The sequence below is a fragment of the Anguilla rostrata genome, chromosome 2, assembly GCF_018555375.3.
Source record: "Anguilla rostrata isolate EN2019 chromosome 2, ASM1855537v3, whole genome shotgun sequence".
NCBI lineage: Eukaryota > Metazoa > Chordata > Actinopteri > Anguilliformes > Anguillidae > Anguilla > Anguilla rostrata.
This window is the reverse complement of record NC_057934.1, coordinates 5,751,043-5,775,883: the sequence shown is the minus strand read 5'-3', so window position 1 is coordinate 5,775,883 and position 24,841 is coordinate 5,751,043. Positions and strand designations below refer to the sequence as shown.

General features: G+C 49.6%; 1 protein-coding gene across 4 annotated transcripts in view; it reads right to left on the bottom strand.

Annotated features, from left to right (window-relative positions):
* The window catches only part of kif16ba (kinesin family member 16Ba), an 81,514-nt gene that overhangs the window by 21,715 nt on the left and 34,958 nt on the right, over window positions 1–24,841 (bottom strand). The window contains exons 16-25 of one of the 4 annotated variants that reach the window (XM_064316743.1): window positions 22,458–22,540; window positions 21,276–21,364; window positions 16,690–16,722; window positions 16,241–16,294; window positions 14,729–15,689; window positions 13,111–13,505; window positions 10,526–10,687; window positions 9,103–9,208; window positions 7,854–7,904; window positions 2,046–2,171 (exon numbers count right to left, since the gene is read on the bottom strand). In XM_064316743.1, coding sequence (XP_064172813.1) covers window positions 2,046–2,171; window positions 7,854–7,904; window positions 9,103–9,208; window positions 10,526–10,687; window positions 13,111–13,505; window positions 14,729–15,689; window positions 16,241–16,294; window positions 16,690–16,722; window positions 21,276–21,364; window positions 22,458–22,540 — 2,060 coding nt within the window. Of the gene's footprint in view, window positions 1–2,045; window positions 2,172–2,679; window positions 6,871–7,853; window positions 7,905–9,102; window positions 9,209–10,525; window positions 10,688–13,110; window positions 13,506–14,728; window positions 15,690–16,240; window positions 16,295–16,689; window positions 16,723–21,275; window positions 21,365–22,457; window positions 22,541–24,841 lie in introns of those variants that run through there. The other 3 variants (XM_064316724.1, XM_064316753.1, XM_064316734.1) reach the window with 3 other exon arrangements.

Sequence of the window (24,841 nt, the reverse complement as noted above, 5' to 3'; positions counted from 1 at the left end):
ACCTGTCAGAACAAAAACGGCTACACACATTTGCAGTTTTTACAACTATACATAACCAACTGAATGCACTCTTAAAAAATAAAAATATAATAATAATTGATCTTCCTTTAGCATCCTAAGACCCGGCAATTCCTTTTTTTGTACCTTGTAGGGGACACAAGTCTCTAGTCTTAATGTTAAGAACAATATATTCTACCATGCTGAAGCAAACACCACAAGGGACATTCAATAAAAATAAAATATCTTAAGTGAATATTTTACCTGTGACATGTTTTTTGTCATTCACGACACTTTTATTATGTCAAAAATAAATAAATAAAATAGCTTAAAAAAAAAAAACTCTTATTTTCTCCTGCCGGGTCTCAGGAGGTTAAATACTCTTTTTCGGAATATTCAAAGCAACGAGGAAGCCCAGTTTTGTTCTCCCCCCCTCATTAAAACTTTCACACGTTCCCGTCACTCATTTTATAGACCGCAACTTTTCCGACACCTTCGATTGTGAGCAGCACGGGGCCTCCAGACGGCGAAGGATATACAGAGTACACGTCTGATTGTGCGAAACAAGATCCCCTCATAGCGGAGCAGGAGAGTTCAGACCACCGTATTATGGGGTTTAAGCAGTTATTAGGCCGCCCCAGACTTTGTCGCATAATCGTAGCTTAGTGTCTTTTTCGCAAATGAACGTGACCTCCTTTTTTTTCACCCTGAAAAGTTGCTACTCGCACGGCCAGAATTATCGTGTCACGTCCGATTAGTTAAAAGTATCATTTGTGTGATCGCCAAATTCATTATTTATCACTCGTGTAATTAAAAACGAATTAACCGTTAATGATAATTGCAGCTTTTGCGCGTTAGCGTGTTCATCTACAGCTCACATAATCGATTTCAGACAAAAGTATCTGGTCCCAGAATTAAAAAGGTTTCATTATGTTCTCCTACACAAAACATTGTACGAAGAGAATGACCTACGTTCATTCAACATTTGAGAGTAGGAGGGCATTTGCATTTGTTTGGGAGTCAAGGTCGAGGCTGGATTACTGAATCCCGGAACAGTAATCTTTAAAAGTGCAGTCGGAACTTTCTAGGCACTGGTCAATTCAGTTTTGTGCAACAATAAGATGGAATTTTAACAAATTCTCCACACGAAAGGATCCTAATTCAACTAATACAAAAGGACAGAGGAGACACACTATCACTGACTGACCTTTTATAGCATATATTTAAAATGGGCATGCTTGCATTTCACAAGCTCGTCATAACCTTTATTATATGCAATTACGTCCTTCGGTCTTGAAATTCAAGAGACTGTAAATTTGGCACAAAAAAAAAAGTTCAGAACCCAAATCCAATATTTTCGCTACATTGGGCCTAATATTATACTAATTACGAACAGGGAACAAACTGGCGAGTAAATTAAAACATAGATCAGCAGTAAATCCACTGCCTCTTATTCATTTGCAGACACTCTCCTCCTCTTTTGTCTCCAAATTCAATGGTCTCCAGATGACGAGATTCAAAGCCGACAGTGTGAAGGCTAATTAAAACGTCTTCAAGCAACGAGCGTGTACTGGGGGGAGGAAAAATAAATAAATAAATACATACATACACAAAATGGCGGCCCTTTCTCAGACAGGGCCTCTCGCTGAGAGCGGGCGAGTAGGTTTTTCGGAAGGGGGGCGGGACGGCGTCCCGTGCTGGCTTCAAGCCCTCCCGTTCAGTCAGGGAGAGCGAAGCCGCCAGCGACTGCACAATTAGACCCCTAATTTTCCACGCGGGATGGCGGCACTCATCCAACGTGGGGGAAACTTGCACTTTATATATTAATGAATTTATTTATTTATATTTTAAAAGAGCGGGACCAGCCTCTGGCACTTGAGAGCTAGGATATGGTTAGGGGCACAATTAATTTATTTTCTTTTATTTCTTTTGTAAGAAAAGAGAGAGAAAAATCAGAGAGCGAGAGAGAGATTGAGAGAGAGAGAGAGAGAGTGTGTGTGTGTGTGTGTACGGGAGAGTCTTGGGAAAGGCCGACGCCCGCAGCTCACCTTCACTTCAAACTCGTAGTGCTCGTCTTTCCCCTGGCCCCGGAGGACGTACCGCGGGATACCGATTTTCACCGCGTCCCTCGTCCCGTCAGGACCGGCCACCAGGGGGCGAGATATCAGCCGCTGCTGAAAAAGGGGGGGAGAGAGAGAGCGAAGAGGACGAAAAAAGTAAAAGCACGTAATTCAGACTGGGGAGATGGTAAAAGGAGGACACTGGCATTTGGAGCTTTGAAGAGATCAAAGTTACACGTCCACGCGAAGAGTATACATTAGAGGACGGCATCACGCCAGAGAGCCGGCGCGTTTGCCCGCGGAAAGAATAAGACCACGCATTAAGACGGAAATAAAAATGGAGCCATTCAGCCAATGCCACATGCAAACACATTAAATACTCCAGGAATCAGAGTGACACATGTATAATCTCATTCTGCGAATGCTTTGATCTGCGGTGCTATGCTAATACCTGCCTGTTAGCCTGACGTGCGTCGCTGGGTTATCTGCATTTAAACTCCAACTGAACCCGAACCTTAGCTACGAAATGACAATAAATCAAGCCTAATGACAAAGAAATGTATGTAGAATTACACACACACAATACATGGCTTGTAGAAACCATGACGGACCGTGCAAGGAATTATATAAATTCAATCTTTATTTAAATTTCATGACATAAACATGACAGTTACTGCACACTGACAATACTGTGAAATTCCTGTAATCACACTGCAAATTACATCAATATCTCTTTTTTTCTGCTGCCATAAAATTCTTCACAATCACACAATTCTTTATTTAACGGCTTTGTGCAAATGTTCCTGAACAAACAGAATCAGATACAGAATGACAAACTCAAGCAAAAAGCAAAATAAGAAAAAGGAAAAAGAAGAAAAAAAAAGGAAAACGTGAATTTACAAAAACATCAGGGCTGTCAAATGCTTGTCCAAATATATTTAAAACCGCTCGACTGTTTGGTGCAACAGGACACGGCGTGCATGCTCTTCCGCATCGCGAATGTCAGCGAGCAAACGGAACAAAATTCTAATTCTTATTTTATTAATTTTATTATTTATTAGGGGTTGTTTCTCCATTCCGATTGTCAAGCACCTACACAGGCGAGGAACGAGAAACTCTTAAAACTAGAGGGGCATTAAAACCATACACAATATTTAAAAAGCAACAGGGGCTTTTTGGGATCGAACCTAAAAATTTCACTTCCGGCATTTATCGCAATGCCAGTGTAAAGCCACATAAATAGACCTCAGAAGAAAGTCTTAAATTTTAACCGGTGGTTTTTCCACAGTTCCTAACGCAAACACAACTCTCCCACTCGCTTACGGTCAGCGGAAACCCGCGGAAGGCAATCATTATGCTTATATAACCGAGAGTAAGGCTGAGAGAACCTCGAGGTCGTCGGAATCGGGCGGAGTTGTCAGGGGCGACGTTGTTCTCCCACTCTGGAGGGCAGAGACTCGTCGCCGAAGACGACCTGCTCTGTGCAACATCCAGCCGAAAGTCACGCCTGGGTTTTCGCGTCGACAGCCAAGAAAAACACCGACACTTAATTTCCACTCGACATTTCCTTTCTCCCCACCTTCTCGCCGTCACCTCGGAGTATTAACTGCAGCAAAAAAAAAAGTCCCAAGTTTAAAAATACTAACCTCACCCTTTAACGCACCCACGGAGCCCGGCTCAAATTAAGTGAGTAGAAAAACAAACGCAAGCGAAACAAAAATGCGAAACAAAAATGAACGACGTGTGAGTGTTCGCTATTACCCCGAACAAACTTAATGGAAATTTGTCTGTCTCCCACATGAGCAGCCTCCCAGTTGTCCCATTTCCCCTCCCACCCCCCATTAAACAGGCAAGGAATGAAGAGTGATAGCTTGGAGATGGACAAAAAAAAACAAAAAAAACAAACGAAAATAAAACGTATAGACGTCAGCTCCAGCCAGACTGAAAAAAACTAAAGCTGTTGTTTTGGAATGACAGACACTAATTGAGTGGAGCCGTCAGCTGTGCGCAGTGCAGTGCGGTAAGGCATCCCCGTTATACAGCTCAGCTGAGCTGACAGGTTTCACTAAAGTTGACCAAACAAAGGCACACATTGTTGAGGGGGCGTCCCTTATACCGCAAAGTTTCTTAAAAGTACCCTCCTCCCTTCAGTAAAGTGCTCGGTGCTGAACCTGAAGTACGGTGAACCGGAGAATTTGGAACCAATTTGCTGAAAATATAAAGTACTAGGAAACACACACACACGCAAGCACAATCAAACATACATGCACACACTCCCACACCCGTGCATGCGCGCACACACACACACACACGTACCCGTGCAATCACACACACACACACACCCACGCATACACAATGAATAACAAGTGTTCAGCTTTCCGATGTTTCCTATGAAAGGTTTAAAGGCATCATCAGCTGTAGATACAGTACCAGGTGTAAACGGAGTGAAAAGAGGAAATAGATCAGTCGTGCAAACTGGCAAAACAGTATGAACAAATTTCACAAATAAAACAAGAGAACCTACACTAGCAGCACAGACGGTGCCAGCATATAGCCGTACACAAACACATTCAGTTTAAACTTATTTCGTCAATTCTTCCAGTAGTGTTTTTTTAAAATTAATGAATCATTCTTTGGCTTCTTCGCTGCTTTTGAGCGGTTACAGTTCGGACAGTAGTTGGATCGCACCACAACTCCCGCATCAGACGGCCGACAAGCGGTTAATGAGGACCGCGGCCTCTGCCCTACAGCCGAAAGTTAATTTCCAGACTTCGGAGCGGGGCGATAAATCAGCGGGCTCGGCGGGAGAGGGGACGGCGGCCGACGCCCCGTTTCCGTGGTTTCGCCCGGCCCCGCACCCCCCTTCTCGGCCCGCCTTGCCGAAGACCACGTCCAGCTGGAGGACGCCGCTCGTCTCCGCCACCAGCACGCAGCGCACGTCCGCGCACCGGCGCACGCCGACCACCTCGAAGTGGGGCCGCCGCGGCGCCGCAGCGACCGATCGGGGGGCGGGGTGGAACACGCCGTCCTCCTGCACCAGCGCCAGGTGGGTGTCGGTGAGGAGGAACTGGGCAAGGGCGCGGGGGCGGGGCTCGGGGGTCACCACCGCGCCCACGCTGGCGTAGAGGAGCGGCCGCACCTCCGCCAGGCGGGGGCCGTCCGTTCCCATGTTGCAGTGCAGGAGGTACACCAGGTCGGCCAGCGCCTTGTCCAGCTGCGAGCTGACCCGCACCCTCTTGGCCTGGAGGTCGGGCACTTGGGAACCCCAGTCCAGAGACAGCTGCATGAGGTCCCCGCAGAGCAGAGGGTGCTTCCGGAAGGTCTCCTCGGCGAGCTCAGGACACAGGACCTTCAGGAAGGTCCCCAGGAGGTCCTGGGTGAGGCGCTTGTTGTGGGTGTACAGGGTCAGAACGGACTCGGCCGAGGAGCCCTGGAGCCTCAGGTGCTGACCGGCGAAGCCCACGTGGATCTCGCCGACCTGCGCAAGGGGCGTCGCGTGAAACACGGCCAGCGGCGGCGTCCCTCGCTGGGCACCGGGCGCCGAGGTCATCGCGTAGAGCACGGAATCAAACAGAAGCACGCAGGCGGGTCTGGGAGCGGGCTCCTCGTAGTTCGCGACTCTGAGCCAGTAGACTCCGAGCAGGCTCTGGGTAGAGCAAACGGTTGGCGGCAGGACGTGGTGGAACTGGGCCAGCAGGGCGTGCGGAGGCTGAGCCTGAAGCTCCGGGAGGGGGCTGGGAAACTCCACCAGCCTCTGGCAAAACACGGGAACGTTTCCGCTCGAGCGACGGGTCACGGAGTCCCCCGACACCCCCGCCACGGTCTGGGGCGGCACACCGTCAACCGACTTGTTGACGTCCTGCAGGTAGGTCTGGAGAGAATTAGTGAAGCGGGCGTTCTTCTGCGGGACGTCAGGTTTCGGAGGCATCTCCAGGTGCACGTGACGGATGGCGGGCAGGTCTTTGATGACCAGGTACATCTGCTTATAGCAGCCGCCCCCCCCGCCGGCGTCCTCCCCCTTCCCGGCCGGCCGGATGGCTCCAGGAGCGCTCTGCAGCCTGCGGCTGGCGTCTCTGTACAGGGAGGAGAGCTTCCCCAGCAAGCTGCCCAGGCTGTAGCTCTGGTTCGCGTTGACGTCCCGGGACGACGGTTCGTCATCGGCGGACGGGTCCCGTCCCGTCCTCGATCGGCCCTCGGCCGACGCTCCGGAGATGGCGACGCGACCAAATTGGCGTTCCGGAGGGCGGCTCGGCAAGGACGTTTCCAGGCCCGCGCCGGGCGCTGCTGGGACCTCGGTGGCGTCGGCGGCGGATTTTTGCACGCGGTAACGAGCGAGCTGGAGGACGGGCCGCCCCTCCTTTAACGAGGTCTCTCCGGGCTCGGGGCTGGAGCGGCCGGGCCGGCCCGAGCCGCTGACGGTGAGGTACCCGCCCCTGTCGGCCGGCTGCCCGTCGTCCGCGCCGCGACTCGGGGCCGGGCCGACTCCCCCGTCGGCTCGCGCCGGGACGGGCGGCGGCCGGCGGGCGCGACCCGCAATCTCCCGGCGCTCCGCCGCCACGGCGACCGTCGCCGTCTCCTCGCGTCCCCGTGATTTATGAGGTGACAAACGGGGCTCCTCTTCAGTCCTGCCCGGGAGAACGCAACCCTCCTCCGGGTCATTAGCGTGCCGCCGCCGCTCCGCGGGACAGGGGGGCTCGTTAACGAAGCTCCGCCCCTCCCGCGCCCCAGCGCCGTCCCCGCCGCTCGGCGGGCCGCCCGTCCCGGGGCCAGAGGAGAACGGGATGGCAGGCTGGAGCGGAGGCTCAGGTTCTCTCTGTGTGTGGAGAGAGGGGGTCTTTGACTTTGACGAGCTCAGACAAAAAGGATTACTACTTCCAGCTTGAAAAAATTTAAATCACTAATTTGCCCAATTAAGGTTGCTTTAATTTAAAAAAAAAAAAAAAAAACTCTAATTACAGATCCACCATGATGGTACTCGAAAACAATTACGAGGATAAATTCATCACCTTAGAGAACTCCGATTACAAAAAGGACAGTGCAGCATGCTCGCATGTCAGATTTGGTGCATATATAGATTAAGGATTGATTTCTGTGGTGAAATATGGAATGTGCATCATTTCTTTCGCTATACACATGCATCATGTTAAGAAAACCCAACTAAATGCTCACAGGAGTCTCATCATGCTTTTTTTCCCCACCCCAAAAGTCCACTGCAATGTAAATTTAGATAATCTAAGCATGTGAATTTGACTAAACTAAATAAATCACTAAAAGACCACTTATATAATATTTCCTATTTAAAAAAATAAAATAAAAAAGTGGGGTAAAAAAAAATAAATAAAAAAATAAATAAAAAAAATAAATAAATAAAAATGTCCCCTATGGGAAGATAAAACTAGCCTAAGACTGACAAATCAGGCACTGACGCATGAGGGTTTAACAGCACTAGCCGCAGGGTAAATACGGAACGATAAATTCGACTCCATGGACTGAAACGTGTCACAACTCCGGGGAAAAGCGGACGATGACGCAAAGAAAGGAAACCGTAAACAAGGCCTACAAATCCAAAAGCCGATCGCAAGCAAGAAGACGGTTCGGAATGCTGAGTTGTTCTGTGATGCTAACAGGAACTTGTTTTGATCAACAGCCCAATGATGTTAGTAGGAAATGATCACGAATAAAGATCCAAATGCCAGTCATTGAACAATTATTTCAGGATTATTGAATTATGATTAATGTCGTAGTTTAGTTTTCTCCCGGTAGATGACCCAGTTAGATAAAACCGTCCAGACTTACCTTATATTTCAGTTTCCGCGGATCCAGCCCGTTTCGAGATTTCTCATCTTCCTAGAAGAGAAAGACGGCAATTTTCTGAGCACCGCAATCAACGGCCCAATAAAAATATGCAGCATGAACGCGGGCGAGATCATCACTTCCAGCCCGCCGGCTGTAAAATCAGCACAAGCCCCAAACGCAGAGCAGGGCATTATGGGCAAGGGAAAGATTATAATCAAGAAAACCAGCAGAAAAAAAAAAAACACTTAAAAAAAAATTATTAAAATAAAAAAATAAAATAAAAAAAAGTACTCAATTTCGCACGGTCAGAAAAACATTACCTGGGACCGACTGCTTGATGCATTCCTGATGATTTTCCACAAATTTTTTAAAATGAAATAAACATATAAATTTAAAATTAATCTTTTTTATTTAATAGAGGGGGAAATCAAATGGACCGAGTCAGCTAAGGATACATGACATGCTCGATTACAGAGGTGTGTTTAAGAGGAAGTCGGAGAACTCATCGATCCGCTCCGCTTCACCAAGGAGGATTATGGGTAATGCATGCTGTTCATGGGCCATTGCGTAGTCCGTTATTGTGCATAACGCACCCCAGACTTTGACCTCCGCTTACCTCCGTGGGTTTTTCAGAGGCACCGTCTGTAACCGACTTCTCTTCTTCCTGAAGGACAGAAGGATTTGAGTTCCCTCACTCAGTTTTAACCTTTCCACACATCTCAGAAAAGGAAATTCTAAAGATTCTGAAAGGTGCTGAACCCTCGAGACCCCGACTCTGGGCTTTAATTCCGCTCGTCGAACAGGAGCGCCGTGCGACTGACGAAACGGCGCCCGTGTCCACAGACGCGTCAGCGGGTTTTCGTACTTTTCTTCCCCCCTCATTAAAAACTAAAATTCGACACAGGGAGAGCGAGAGGCTGCCCCTGGCTCTCTCTCTCTCTCTCTCTCTCTCTCTCTCAGCTGTCCGGTGAAGCCTCTGACAAATGAAGTATGTAATGCACAGTGACAGTTCAACTAAAAAAAGAAAGGAAAAAAAAAAACAGATACTGAAGCGATATGAAGACTTGTCTGCCCTGCACGGCTATCAGAGGAGCAGACGCCCACCGCCCCGCCATTTTAACATCGTTAGCGACACCCGGCCCAGCTCCAGTCGGGCTGCGTGGGCAACGCGAAGCCCCTGTACCAGACGAGTACGGGGGCCGGCCTGATCTGAATCACTGTCCCGCGGGGAGGGGGGGGGAGAACGTACCCGCAGAGATTCGGACGACAGGGAGAGCCCCACGCCGACGTCCCCGTTCGCCAGGCTCATGTTCTGCAGCCTCCGCTGCACCTCCTCCTCGATGTACGCGTTTATCCTGGACCCAGACGAAAACATGGCGAGGGTTACCATCAATCCTGCTTTCAATTCCTCCTCAAATTAACCAGGGGGCGCCACCGAGAGCTAAACCTCCAACACAAACACGCAGTAGCGACCACAACACAAATAAGGCAATAAAACAAGTCACAGTTGTGTACAACAGCCAAGACAGTCGCACTCCTTAGTACTAAGATCAAGAACTAAATGAGTTTAAAATCAGACTGCCACTGGCATGCTTAATTTGGCTCTGGAGACTATTTCAGATTTTGTGAAATTGAAAGTGCTTTTCCCAAGTCCTGCAGAAGGCAGGAGTCCTTTGAAACGCAATGCTACTGCAGCGATTCTGGTGGTTAGTGGTTACAATTTAATATTACTAATTATATTTACAAGGAACAAGCAATTACACCCATACTGGGAAGTGTGAAGGCTGGGACACTTATTTGGAAATTCGGATCAAGTAATTTGTAATGTTGTGATGTTTGAGACCAATATTTGCTGGCAAGAAGATAGAACGGATAATGGCTTCCGCACCAAATCCCAAAAAAAAAAGAAAGAAATTTAAAGAAAACAATTCTCTCAGATTTGAATAGCAAACAGACCGACTGTCCGTGTGAGATTAGAACCACTCAATTAACTGTGAAATTAAATACGACCCCGAACACACAGAACGCCGAAATCAAACAAACCTCAGACGGATTAAGACTGCAGACTTCCTGGGGATTTTAGGCATTACAGCTACGTGACTGGGAAAACGGACCAAAAAAAACCTCCCCATCCCCCTCCCCACCCCCACCCCGTCCAGCTCCACCTCCCTACCCCATCCACCGCCTCAGTCAATCCATCAACAGACCGAGAGCAGAAACTCAAACCAGCCAGCCGAGTACAGAACGTCTTTCGTTTGCTGGCGAATCATTTCTGATAATTTTCCCCCCCCTGCCATAAAAAGCACCATCTTACCAGCTCATCCCATTGGCTTCTTTACCCCCCAGGACAGCTGCACTAAATAACACCAGCAGGCAAACAGAGGGATGGACCCCCACTTAACTGAAGAGATAGAAAATCACCGACATTTTCTTTCTTGAAAGAATTCACCCCATTTCATCCATTTTGATTGATTGTCTGAGTCAGAGCACTTGTATTAAACAGTTCATTTCTCTACCTCTTTTCAGGGCACAATATCTTATAAAGCAGGGTCTGACACTGCCATGAAAAAGTATTTTCCCCCATTCCTGATTTCCATATTTGTCGCATGTTTGTTTTTTGTTTTTTTTGTTTCCAAGGTGAAGGGGGCGTGGTCGAGGCCGGGGCGACTCACCTGTCGTCCGTGAGGGGGAGCACGCCCGGCAGGCTCGGGCGGGGGCTGACAGGCGAGCTGCTGTGGCTGGTCGACCTGTCGTCCCCGCCCACCGAGAAGCTCCGCCCACAGGAGTCACCCTCGCTCAGCCTCTGTTTCAGCTGCAGGATCTCACGCTCCATCCTGAGGGCCGGAGACAAGCTGCCGTTAGCCAATGAGAGAATGAGACAAGCACCCACTAGCCAATGGGAGACAGATACAAGCGCCCACTAGCCAATGGGAGACAGCCAAGCAGCTGTCAGACAATGAACCACAGAAACAAGTAGCTGTTAGCCAAAGTGAGAGACAAGCACCCATTAACCAATGGGAGAGAGACCAGCTTCACTCCAAGCATATGCTCTGGATTTTAAGGTCACTACAGACAGAAGGAGAAAAGAAAAAAAAAAAAAAAAAACAGATTTAAAATGCAGAGGATGGGAAATTAATACCATCTCTCATTTGGTTTGAGTTTCAAAATTATCTTTTGCTACTCGTGCTTAAAAGGCCGAGGCCTTAGTTTACAAACACAATGAAGCAATGCATTATGGGATTATTGGTTCAAAGTGCCTCTGAAGAGGAGCAGACTGTTCTCAAAACGGTCCTGTTTTTTTTTTTTGTTCAAATTTTAAAACTGTGCGTGTGAGTACGGGTGTGAGTGTACACACACAAAATAACGTTATTTTATTTTTTATTTTTGATGGTGTGCTAGCAGTATTTTCTTGAGCTCTCATCCTGTTCCTCTACCCTGAAGACATCAGACTGTCAGTACAGCGACATCTTTTACAGGTGCTCGATCTCTGAAACGCGTCTGCGGATTCAGAAAGAGTGACACGCAGCAAGACCGAAACTGTCACTCATCACCACGGCACGCTTCGGCTTCCATCGCTGTGGAGCGTAAATCTAATCGTGGAGAACTTTTGTGAAATCACATCTTGGCAGCGCTATGAGACGATTCCAAAGGGGGGGAGGGGGTGGGGGGAGGGAGACAACAAACACGTTTGACAGATTGATCCTTAAACACATATTTACTCGTTCCACTTAATCCTTTAAAAAAAAAAAACAGAGCTACAGTGGCAGCCGGCTACTCTAATTTCACACCGCGTTATTCGCGAGCGCTGAAAGGGAACGTTCGCCATCGCGAATCCCAGCCGAGGACACAAACGATCAACGAGACTCAATTAACGGCGAGTCACTGGCCGCCGACCAGGACGTTCGCGCCGCAAAGCAGCCGCAGAGCGAACGCGCGGTCTCCTTTCTTCGGCTCGTTTAGACACGGCGCACGTCCGAAACGCATAAAGCCCAAAATTCGGCCGCGGCTAATTACGCTCCGTGCCGATGGCACGCCTGTATTTTTCCGCTAAACCATAATCCTAAGTGTAACTCGTTTGCAGAATCACGCAGGCAGACGCTTTAATTGTACTTCCCGTCGTCCGTGAAAGCGATAAATTAATGACAAAGTGAGAAAGTATCCCTCAAAGTACACAAAGCGCATTAATAACTCGTGATTTTAAAATATAAATAAATCAAAGTTTCGTTGAACAGCTGAGATCCATCGAGGCATCGATACAGTTCAATCTAATGCGAGAATGTTCCAGAATAACATCCCAGAACACAGTTCTATAAGTCTCGGCAGAAAACCCCGTCTGTACACAAAAGAGATTTAGAGCGAGTCTCGGGCAGACCTCCTGTTCTTCTGTCAGGTTCGCTTATCATGTCCTTCAGTTAAAATTCAACTTTCTCCCTCCGCAGCTGCTGAGCACCAACGTTCAGGGCAGCAGAGCTCGTTTCGATGTTAGAGCGCTTCATGTGGGTTTTTTTCCTCCTTTAGAAGTTTCTGAATTAAAGTATAAAATTAGAACAGGATTCGTGAAGACGGCTGTTGTGTAAAACTTTACTTTTGCTCCAGCTAAATAGCCTCTATGCAGTAGCCATCTGAAAGCTTCACTTGATTCACAGGAATAGAGGTCTCGGGCTATAAATGAGGCTCAAGCCTGCCGAAGGCCAACATCTTTACAGCCCAACCTGAACCAGACCGACAGGACGCAGCTGAATGAATGTTCATAACCATCAGAACCGGCTGTCCAGCTACGGCAGCGGTTCGGTACCTGATCTGACCCAACGTCACAGAGGTAAGAACAGGCCCTGATACCCAAGAAACTGACAGAGTACCTTCGGGCTGCACCGAGTATGGGTCAGGATGCAACCCTCTACAGGGGATCAGTCCAAAAAACAACTCAACTATAACTGCTAAATATGCTAATAAACATCTACACCCTGGGCTTTCCCACAGGGGGTCCCCGCAGACCCCTGGGGGTCCGTGAAGGCTCTGTAGGGGGGTCCCTAGGCAGGTCTCACATGCGATTTGCATAATGCATTTATTTTATGCAAATTTCAATTATTTTTAAGTATCAGGGATCTACACTGACATTTTTTGTAAAATGTTTAAGGTGAAAAATTTAGGAGCACACCAATGCATCCAGGTTTGAAGAGGTGCACCTAAATTATTTTTCCAGTTTTTGTGAACATGTGAACATGTGAAACGGCTCTTGGGCAAGCGGAGTTCTCACCTCTCTCCGTCCTGCTCCTGAGCCCCTTGCTCCTCCTCCGGACTGGCCTCCGAGCCTTGCTCCTCCTCTTCCTCCTCCTCCCCCTCCTCGCCCTCACCCCCGCGGGCGGAGCGCTTGCGTCCGCGCCCCTCCGTCTCCGGCTCGGCGGAGGCGGACCGGCAGCGGCTCCGCAGGGCCTCCCCTCGGCGCTCCAGCCTGGCCACCGCCTGCTCCAGGGCCTCCCGCTGACGCTTCCCGCGCCACTCCAGGATCTCCTTCTCCTTCCGCCGCACCTTCTCCTCCTGCCGCGCCACGTTGGCCGTGAACTCGTACGTCCGCTGCAGCTGCTGCAGCTCCTCCGCCCCGGCCCGGTGCGCCGACAGCTGCTCCGCCTTCTCCTCCACCTCCTTCTCCACCTGCCGCCATGTTAACACCTCCCTTATTACACCTGCCGGAGAGGCCTTTGCACATTTTATGACAATTATTCAGCCGCCCCCACTTCATTTTTTTGTTTTGAACCTCCTTCTCCACCTGCCGCCACTTTAACACCTCCCTTATTATAGCCGCTGAAGAGGTCTTCGCGTGTTTTATAGCATTTATTCATGCACGAAAAGGGCTGCAATTCCTACAGGGATCACCTGATATGGTATATAAACACCCTCGCACTGAAGCCGACAGTCTGGCACTTTGACCTTATGTTCATTCTTTCGTTTCAAATCCAAGGTGTTGGGAGTAGGCAGCCAGAACAACAAAAATTGTATCACGGTCCCAGTAGTTTTGCTTTTACTTGTATAAACACACACATACATGTATGTAAAATCTGCAGGGTTTAGAGGATTAATGACCCGTTTTATAGGGATAAATATATACATTATGAAAGGGGTTCTAACCTGAGTGTGAACTCATATCCGTGTGTACTGCTAATTGAGCAGGAGGTAACTGGTGGAAATTTAAAAGCAGCACACGTGCACACACACAATCTCACACATGCACGCAAACTCACGCACACACGCACGTGCACGCGCACCACACAGACAGACAGACAGACTGCAGGAAGCTCACTCTCTGTGATACAGATGAGCTGTGTGTCTGTCTATATGAGCCCTTGTTCGTGTGTTCTACTGCCCCTTGGTCCTGGGGGACCCTTGTGTACGCTGGTTTTTGTTTCAAACACAATTGCAATCCTGGAATTTTAATAAGCCGTTCATTTTTTTCTCTCCTTAATTAGACGCTTTTCATGTTTTGAGGGATTATTAGCCACATTATGTCAGAATAAAAGTTCCATATTCACGTTGCGGTTATCGCGCTATAATGCAAATGGTTCCATAAAAAGAGGTTTAAAAGTTTTTTAGCGGATGAAATTAAAGACTGAAGTGAATCAACAGGCTCCTAATTGGCGAAAGTGTGGACGCACGGCCACTAAAACCCGCCGTTCGCGAGATAATAGCGGTTTCAGAGTCAAAGCAAACGATAACGAGCCGAATCTTAAGAAGTTTTTAAAAATGATGTAAAGAACTAATGAAAGAGCGTGTGTAAGAACCCTAACTGAGCAGGAGACTGGCTGAGAAACCCCAGCTTCGGGACGGGCCCCCGGCACGGTCTGAGTTTGAGGCCCCCAGTTTTTGGGGCCCGGGCTCACCTGGTACAGGGTGTTGTCGAGGCCCAGCGGACCCCGCTCCAGGAGCTCGGCGGCTCGCTGCCTCTCCTCCCTGACGGCGGGGAGGTGGGTCTGCGTGAGGGAGGCGAGCTGCCGCTCCTTAAAGTGCAGCCTCTGCTCCGCCTGGCGGAGGCGCTGCTCCTCCTGGGCCACGCTGGCCCCGTCCTGCGCCCCCTTCTCCTGCGCCTCCTCGTGGGCACGCTGCATGAGGCCCAGGGCCTTGCGCTCCACCGAAACCTCCTTTTCCAGGCGCTCCTGCTCCTGCGTCAGTGCCTCCTGCAAGCCCCCCAGCCGCTCCAGCTGCGCCTCCTTCAACTCTGTGTACCTCCCCCTGGCGCAGCGCGCCTCCTCTGGCTCCTCGCCGCCGTCGGGCCGCGCCTCCTTGGCCTTGAGCAGGACCTCCCTGATCTCCTCCAGCGCCTCCTTCTCCTCCTCCAGGCGCCGGGCGTCGTCCGTCCTCAGGAGGCCCACCGTCTCGTGCCTCTCCCGGAGCTGCTCCTCCAGACGGCCCACCAGGGAGACCTGCTCGCGCTCCTGCTCCTCCAGGCGCCTCCTCTCCAGCTCCAGCCTCACCGACTGCTCCTCGCACTCCCGCCTCAACCGCTCCAGCTCCCGGAAGATCTCAGTCTTCTCCTCCTTCAGGCGCTCCTGCTCCAGCCGGGCCTGGCTGTGCAGCTCCTCCTGCTCCACGCGCCTCCTCCGCTGCTCCTCCAGCTCCTGCTGCTCCCGCAGGCGCTCCTCCTCGAAGCGCTCCCTCTCGGCCAGGAGGTCGCGCAGGCGGCCCTCGATGTCCTGGCTGCGCTGCCTCAGGCTCTCCTCCTGCCGCCGCATGCGCAGCTGCGCCTCCTCCGACTCCTTGCGCTGCGACTCCACCTCCTGCTGCATGCGCTCCAGCTCCGCCTTCTCGCACTTCTGCTTCTCCTCCATCTCCTTTATCAGCCTCCTGCAGGAGGAGAGAGAGAGAGAGCGCGCGGGCGTCAGCCGCCTTTTAAAAAACCATCCGCGCCTCCCTTTACCGCCACGCCTCCCTTTACCGGCGCGCTAGCACGAACGAGCCGGGCTATGCGCGGCTCGCGCTTCCGGAAGCTTCCCACCGCCGTAACGAGGCCCGCCGCGCTGCCCACACTCCCGCTGCGCGCCGCGCTGTGCAGGCAGCGTAACGATAAACACACAGCCTCCCTTCCTCCCAGGACTCCACACTCTGCCATAGCGTGCTCCCGCAACTGAGGAGGAGCACACGCGCGCAGCTGGCGGTTTAAATATAGAGCGACGCGAGCGTTCTGTCCGTGCAGACAATTTACTCTCGCAGAGGGTGGCAGTGTAGCCAAAGGCTGTGGGATTACTTCCCAAGAGCCCCGGTAGCCTTGAGTAAGGCAGCTAACCTGAATCCAGGTGAACAATTATACAAGTGGAAAAACTGTGCCAGTCACGTTGGATAAGAGTGAACGCTAAATGCTAACGTTCAGGTAAAGTAACGTTATGTAATTCATATACCTTTTATGTTCCAGCTTCTCGAGCTCCTCCCGTTGTTGCCTTTCAAACTCCAACCTGTTGACAGGTACAGCAACACTATCAAAAATCACGATCAGAAACCAAATCTTAGCCACCAGATCAAAAGACATTGACACATTAGCCTAATCGACACACACCAACAGGGTTTGATCAACATATAGTGTACACAGACGACAAAGACACAAGTGAAAACACACACAGCATCACACAGGGTACTGAAGACCGTGCAAACGGTTAGCTTGGTCCTTTCTGTGGGGGTATTAATTCAGCAAGCGATGAGGTGAGCAAAAAATGAAAAATAAAAAATCAATAAAACTAAAACAAATTACTAAAATGAGACAAAGCAAAGCGGTAACACTGCAACATAAGAGCACCAGGCTAGGTTAGCATGCACTCAAAGCAAACGAGGTTAAAACACCGAGGTCCTCTACCTGAGATAGATGGGTCCCTTTACATTGTAGAGACTGCCAGAGGAGGTTCGGAAAAAGCAAAGACAACCATTAAGACAAGTCCTGCGCCATCGACACCCCTACTCCATACGCTCTCATGAGGGCACAAGCCCACTAGAAGAGTCAGGTCTGGTTTCTTCCACTTCTGTTAGCCCCTGTGATATTGTAACGTGTTACATGAACCAAGTGAACCAAGGAGTGTGTTTCACTTGCATTGAATGCATTTCTTTATAAATAAATGCTAGCATACTGGAGCAAAAGCATTAAATGCAATTCAGAGGATGGCTGAAAATAAAAATCTCTCAATTAAAATGGGCATTATGTAGCTTTATGAAACTGAGGCGCTGGCTGTAAAATTGCGGTTGGAACTTCGGAGAGAAGGGCACGGTTCGGGACACATCCACAGGCCCGTCGGTGAAAACGAAGGCGAGACACAATGAAATGTAAATCACACCGCAGGCTGCCTTCTCCCCTCAGCGTAGCCTAGCAGCCGAAGGGCACAGAGCGTGAAGAAGCAATCCGGTCCGACCGCTCTTCCCTCGGACACCGGAGCCATGTGCGTCCGCTCGGCAGAGATTAATATTGCAACAAAAGGAGTGACTGACTGGGAATTAAATGTTACCGATAAATAAATAAATAAAACTTTGCCTGGGGCTGCAATCCGCACTGGCGCTAGCTCATCTGAACTCAATTTAGCTGCCAAACAAAAAAAAACAAAAAAAAAAAGCTCAGCGCTGGTAAATTGGGATGCGACACAAACTGAAGTACCGTTATTGTTTCTCTGAAAAACGCCTCTGTTACAGAGTCGCCCGATCGTCGCGCTAGAAAGTCAGTTTCTGTCAGACGCCGACGGTCCTCCAGGTTGATTACAGAGTGTTTTTTTTCTTTTTCTCTCTTTTGTTTATTTTCTTTTTTTTTTTTTTATCTCCGTCCCGCGATTTTTCTTCAGAAGCTCGATAGAGCTCCGGAGCGTTTGACACGTGATCGAACCGCGTGCCCCCCGAGGGATAGCACACGTCTGCTTTCGGCGAACGCTGCACCTCTCGGGCCGACGGGCCGACGGGACGTCCTTGCTTCTGAGCTGGGGGGTGGGGGGGGGGGCGATTGGGAGGACGGGGATTTGACTTCCAAAACAGAGGAGAGCCACCGCGTGATACAACGATTGGCTGACAAGTATTCAATGACCATTGTGCTGCCATTTCAGGTGAGATTAGGTCAGCGCAGGTCCTTTTAAAACAAGGCCTAAATTGTATAAAACAACCCTCGTCCAATCGGAGTTACCGAAGCCACGCTCTGCCCGCCAAACCGCAGCCCAGTCAGCGCTGAAGGGGAGACCGGCCACATTAATATGAGCGGTGATGAATCGTCGCTGACAAACAATTTACCTCACGCCGCACTTTTACCAGGAAGCGCGCTCTTAAAAAAACGAGAAAAAAAAAAAGAGAAAAGGAAAGCAAATAAACGCGACGTTAAACAGAAAACACTCGGCCGTTTTTTTCGGAAGGAGGTCGACGCGAACCTCGCGCCTCCCCCCCGCAGACGGAGAAAAATGGAGGGGAGACGCGCCGGGGACCTTGATTTCCAGCGCGCTCGCGCCAGACTCAAGGGCGAACAGGCGAATAAACAATTTACAAGCAAACGGATTAAGGCCGGCTCCTCAGGAAGGCCGAATCGAAACTGCGTCGGCGCGCTCGAGGGCGAGCCGGGAAGGCGACGAGCCGCCTGTGCAGTTTAACGCGGCTTCGAGAGCACTCTGTACAGACGCTCTTTAGATTATTTATTTTATTATTTCCCCCCCCCACCACCAAACGGCGAGGGTTTAGACTCGCAGATACTTTTGCGACAAACGAGCGAGACGGGTCGATATGCGATTAATTTTATTTTTTTATTTTTTTTAAAAGCCGTATAAAAATCTCTAAATGAACTGTGGCCTCGATCGCTAATCTCGTCCGAAGGAGCAAGCAGCGAAACGCACTGAGGGTGGAGCTGCATGTTATCACCCCATCCCCCCCATCACCCCCATACCCCCCACCCCCACCCCCGCACCAACCATCACCTTCAATATCACCACAGATTTGAGGAACATTAATCCTCCATTTCTTTGTTTTTTTATTTTTTTATTTCTCCCCACCTCACATTTATTACTTTTCTCTTCTGTTCTCGGGGGGGCGATTGTTTGCAGTGGTCTCCATTTGTGGATATTGCGTTTCTTCTCCTTCTCCTAAACTTCTCCTTCCAGCTCAGCAGAAGGTTAGCTATAGCATAACCGTAAAAATAATATAAATCTTTTTTTTTTTTTTATGTATTCCTTTGTTAAGGCAGGAGAGCAGAACGGTTCTCCAATGTATGTGGGGTCTCAGAGATACACAAGCCAATCCACTTCCCTATTTCATGCAGAAGTCAAGAAGAGAGATCCTGGCTCAAGATGAACGGTGTTCATCACAGATGGCGTGGCGCAAGCACGGGGAAAAACTAACGACAGCACTTCGGGACGTCGACGACTAAAACATTCAACAATGACTGCCACAACCGGTCCCCTGACTCAAAGTCTCGAGACAGACAAGGTTAAAGCATCCTTCAGCAAAGAACAGGCTGAAAAGAGGTGGAGGGGGAAGGGGGGGGTAGAAAAAAAGGATTTGCGATAGAGGCAGTCTTTGTTGCGTTGGCTTGATAATTCTTTTGAGGGAGTAAAATTATTTAGTCAGATTCCCGTAATTCACCGGGGAAGAGGTTTCTTTCTTTATTTATTTTTTTTTAAAGCAGACAACCTGCCTGGTGAAAATGCTAATCCCTTTTTTCTGTCTTTTTTCCCCCCTCTTTTTGACATGAATGGGGGGAGGTGGAGGTAGACGAGAGGAACGGAGTGAAAAGCATCTGTTCGTCTTCCTAATGAAACTTTCATAAGGTGCCACCTTCTGTCAGGCGTCCCCTCGGGGGTGTGGGGGGGGGGGGGCGGAGGGGGCCCCCCGGCGTTGGGGCCTTGCCAGGGCCTTCAGGAGGAACCGGGGGGGCATCGCGTCTCACGGTGGGGGATCAAGGTCCGTCAAAAAAACGAGGACGGAAGCGTTCCGGAAACATCTCCCCGACGCGACGCGCTCCCGCGGGACCCCCCGGGAGCGTGCCCGCTCGAGGATCGCCAGGACGACCCGCGCCTGTCCGTCAGCGACAGGAAGCCAGGAGCCCGGCCTGCAGGGCCGCCGTTCCAAACGACGTCGGCGATCGAAGACGCGGCGCGCTGAGCGTGAGAAACGTCCTCTCCGTAAACGGAGAGATCAAACCGTAAACGGCAAACGACACAAAGCGATGTAGGAATTCCTTTTGTGCGTTTGTTCTCTTCTCCCTCCCTCTCTTTTCTGTCGGATTATTGGAGAGGAGGTGGGGAGAGAGGTCTACCATACAATTGTTTTTAGCGCTCACTGACTGCTTTACATGCTGTCATTAGAAGACCCTTTTTTAAAGCATAGAGTGGTTGGTAGAAAAATACACTAACAACCCAGTCAGCCGGCTGAAAGTCACAGCACAGTACAATGAAAAACAAGTGTGCTCAAGCTTTTCAATTTTTAAATGCTATGCAAGAACTCGGCTGCCTAACTACACAAAGAGAAAAAGAAAAAACACACAACAACATAATTATAGATCTGCACGGCGACTTTGGTTATGTTGTGCCTTGCTGACTCCGTGTCATAGCTGAACAACTAATGACATCACAGGAAGCATCGTTGTCATGACAACAGTCAGAAAAAAAAAAAAAAAGAATCTATCTTTGTAATTTCTAGAAAATACACAGAAGCCAGATACTGGAATCCAAAGTACAGAGAATAGGACTTGAAGGGCTAATCTCTAACAAGCTTTATCCCAGTACAACGTTTGCCTATTTTGGCACTCGGTAAGAAAGCTGCTTACAAGTTAGTTTCGCCCAACTGCCAAATTGTTAGCGAACCGCATACTACACAAATAAAACACGAATAAGTATAACAATAATTATAATACCAAAAAGGAACACATCTCTTTCAGCTTTCTCATGTCAATCATGCGGGCAGCAAACCCAAAGACGAGACACATTAGAGCTAAATGTTCACATTTATACAGAAACATGAAAAGAATGTTATTTTAAAAGTCTTTTAAAAGCCACTTTCACAGCAGTCCTCAGAAACATCTTTTTCTTTTCTTGTAAGTGCAACTGGTGGCCGTTTTATTTCTGCACCCAAGATACACAACTTCAAAGAGGTGTAGACAACAAAAAAAAACCCACTAAGATTACTGAAATCTCAGGAGGGGGTAATTGAGCAGGATTTTCTAAAGCAGGAATTAGATAGTGACTGTACTGCCGTCTATCAGTACAGGGTAAACTGCAGACCTGGAGAGGAGCTCATCCCATTCAGATTTAAAGAGCACCCTGCAATCTGAATGAATGTGACACCGCATGGTGTACTGTGCGCGCATGGGCAGGGGGAGTGCCCGGGGTGGGGCGGGGGGGATTCTGGGAAAGTGCATGCGCATGGGCGGGGCTTAGCGAGGGAGGCGGGGTCAGCCGTGCGGGGGGGGCGGGGCAACGGGCCGGCGCTCACCCGGGATTGTATAGCATGACGGCGGAGAGGTTCTCGCAGGACTTGGACAGGTCCGTCATCGACAGGCTGAGGGTGGACAGCAGGCCGCTCTGAAAGGGCGAGAGACGGGAGACATCTTTATCCACCGCCCACCGTACCATCAACACCACCTTCTTCCCACGAGACCAGCTTTTCCAACAATACCAAACATGATTACACAGTACATGGAAAATCTGAGGTTCACATAACGCCATTTCAAACTCAGTAGAAGATTACACCTGCAGTATTGGGGCAATAGCACTGTCTCTTTATCAGACAGCCTGTTCCCCTTTGGGGGGTCAGAGAAGGGGGCACTTCTGAAACCCGCCCAGCACTGGACAGGCGCGGCTGGATTGCCAGTCACGTCCCGCCACAACATTCTTAACTCGAACGGCCGCTGAGATGCGCGGACCGTGTCCCGGGGCAGGCCTCCCGAGCCTTTACCCGAAAACAGGGAGTTTATGAAATCTGCTTTTCAAATGAGCCGGAATGGCTGAAATGACACGTTTGCTTCCCTCAGTCCCTTCCCCCTCTTCCTTCCCCATCCACACACTGAGAGCACCAGCAGTTCCCTCAGTCCCTTCCCCATCCGCACACTGAGAGCACCAGCAGTTCCCTCAGTCCCTTCCCCATCCACACACTCAGAGCACCAGCAGTTCCCTCAGTCCCTTCCCTTCCTTCCCTCAATGACCACATTCCCTTCCAGAGAGCCCAGCAGTTCCCGATCATGAAGTTCAGACTCCTCTCCCCACCCAGACAGTAAGCATCGCGACTGGCATGCTTCCCCCAGACGCGTCTGGCCTCCGAAGCGTAGGGTAAAACTGAGGAGGAGGAGGAACAGAGCCATCCCACTGAGGATGCGTAGCTGGGTTTCAAAATAACTCTTTGCATCTCACTTCAAAAAAAATAAAAAATAAAAAATAAAAAACTCTTCTCGAATGGCAGAGATTCTAAAGGCATTAATGACTTGCAGTTTCCTAATTATGCCGCACAAAGCTTTTAAACTTTTTTAAAGAAAGGCAAAGGAAGACGACAAACGCAAGCACAGGCCGGAAAATTATCGCAAACTCCACTCGCTAATTAGCCCAAATGAGCGCGCCACCGCGTTAAAAAAATAATAATTCTTAAGAAAAATAAATAAATAAATGAATAAATAAAACTTACCTTCCTTTTTTCCCTGAGCTTAGCGGCTTCTTTAGGGTGATTAAACCGGAACATGTTTGTTCTCCCGAGCAGTATGACAGCACCTGCAGCACGGAAAACACAAAAGACACAAAATAACAGAGTCAGTGTGTCTGAAGAGTGCCCTACACACTGAAGAGTGCACACTGCACACTGAACAGTACGCTACACACTGAAGAGTGCACACTACACACTGAACAGTACGCTGCACACTGAAGAGTGCACACTACACACTGAACAGTACGCTACACACTGAAGGGTGCACACTACACACTGAAGAGTGCACACTACACACTGAAGAGTGCACACTATTCCACCCTAAGAGCCTACACATAAGTACATACACTGAAGAGTAAAACTGCAGTTCTACACAGGAGATAATCACTGGTGCATGGGTCAACACCCCTCCACTCACATTCTCCCTTCTCAGATGCGGGCAGTCCCCCCCCACCACCCTTTACCTCTTTTTATTTCCCCCCTATTTTTTTTTTTTTTATGTGGGGCAAACACTAATCCCACCGCCATTAACGCCCTGTGCCAAAGTGACAAAGCACCGGAGAGTGCCGCAGCTGGCGGGTCCCCAGCGGACGCAGGGGCTGAAAAATACTATCATCTGCGCGGAGGAAACGGCAGAGAGACGCCGCGCTTTCCAACAGGGGGGAGGACGGTGAAATTGAGGTGACGCTGGAATTGCTAAAGAGAGCCCGTGTGCCGCGTGGGTGACGACGCGTTCCCTTCTCTTTCCTTAGGGCAGCGGTCTCCAACCCTGGTCCTGGAGAGCTACAAGGGTCTGCTGGTTTTTGTTTTTCACCTTAAAATCAGCACCCGGTTGAGACCCAAGACACCAGGCGAGTTGAGTTAACTGTGTAATCAACTGCTCTGATTGATTCACGAAGCGCAGGGTCACCATGACGACCAGCAGACCCTGTAGCCCTCCAGGACCGGGGTTGGAGACCACCACCCTAGGGGGATCACCGCCCGCTGAGAACAAGCCTTCACTCGGGGGGGGGTCCCGGAAAACGTTTGGTTCCACTTTTACCCCCCAACCCCCACCCCCTCGTAAAATCGGAGTCTGCTTCTCATTGGAGGAGGCTGGAGGCCCTTGACTGTCGACAAACCGCAAATTAACCAGAGGGGTTCACAGCTCAAGTCGCTGGCCTATCGAAAGCAGGTAACGGACATCGCGGGTCGTCCGGGCGACAGAGAGGTTTAAACGAGCACTTCGCCCCCCCCCCTCAGGCATGCGCTCTCGTCCCGTTCGCCCCGCCGTCCGCGGCTCGCGAAGCGAAGCGGGAAAAGGAGATCACCACCCCCCAGATCATTAAAGACGGAGTCAGGGGTGCTGGCACGCCCATCCTGAAAGGGCTTCAGAGCGCTGGCCTCAGAGCTCAGGCCTGGAGGACCACAGAGTCAGCTGGTCTTCAGTACCTTTCAGCACCACGGATTAATTTACCTCAGTGACTGGGTAACAAATCCAAAAATTTTTGCTCCCAAGGCGTTAACTGGCTGCCGATTGGAAGAAAACCACAAAAACCTGCAGGTACTGTGGTCCCCCAGTACTGCAGATTGACACCACTGGTTTAGACTGTCATTGATCACAGGTGATTAAATGGGCACACTCATATTAAAGTCATTTTTTTTTCAAGGAACGCCAAAGTGTTAATCAAAGCGTCTTCTCAGAATTGAGTCCTTGAGAGGCCCGAGGGCTACCCCTTTTGAGATTTTGCAAAAGAAAAAAAACCGAACACGAGAACAATTCATAAGGTTTGGTCGTCCTCGAGAAAATCCTTCGTTCTTCAGTCCTCAACTTCGGTACTCCACGAAAGTTCAACTTCTGACACTCTCCAACCGAAATCACTCTCGTGAACTTGAAATGCTTCATGTATCAGTGAGCGGGCAGAAGTAAAAAATAAATAAATAAAATAAAAAATAAATAAAGCCATTTGAAAAGGAAAAAAAAAAAAATCCTCTGCTAAGGAAAGCTTTCATTTCAGGCTTCAATCAGCATATTATTTGGAGGGCTAGCGATGAATCAACTGATTAGATCGCGGCGGCAGCCTGATAAAGAATCTCGCAAAAACCACTCGGACGGAAAGCCAGCTCCAGGTTTCATTTCTGACGCCCCGATGCTATCGGCTTCCAAAGCCCCGACTTCTCGGCCTCGGATGGTCAAAACAAATTCACTATTTCATTCCCTTTACAATCCCCCCTCCCCCCCTCCCGCTCCCCAACCCCCACCACCCCCACACTGCAGTATCAGACCAAGGTTAAGTCAATTCTGTTCACTGCAAGCCACGAATGGCTTCCCTTTTTATGGAATCCGCTTTAAAGAATTAATAAATAAAAACGGTTTTAAGCCTGTATCA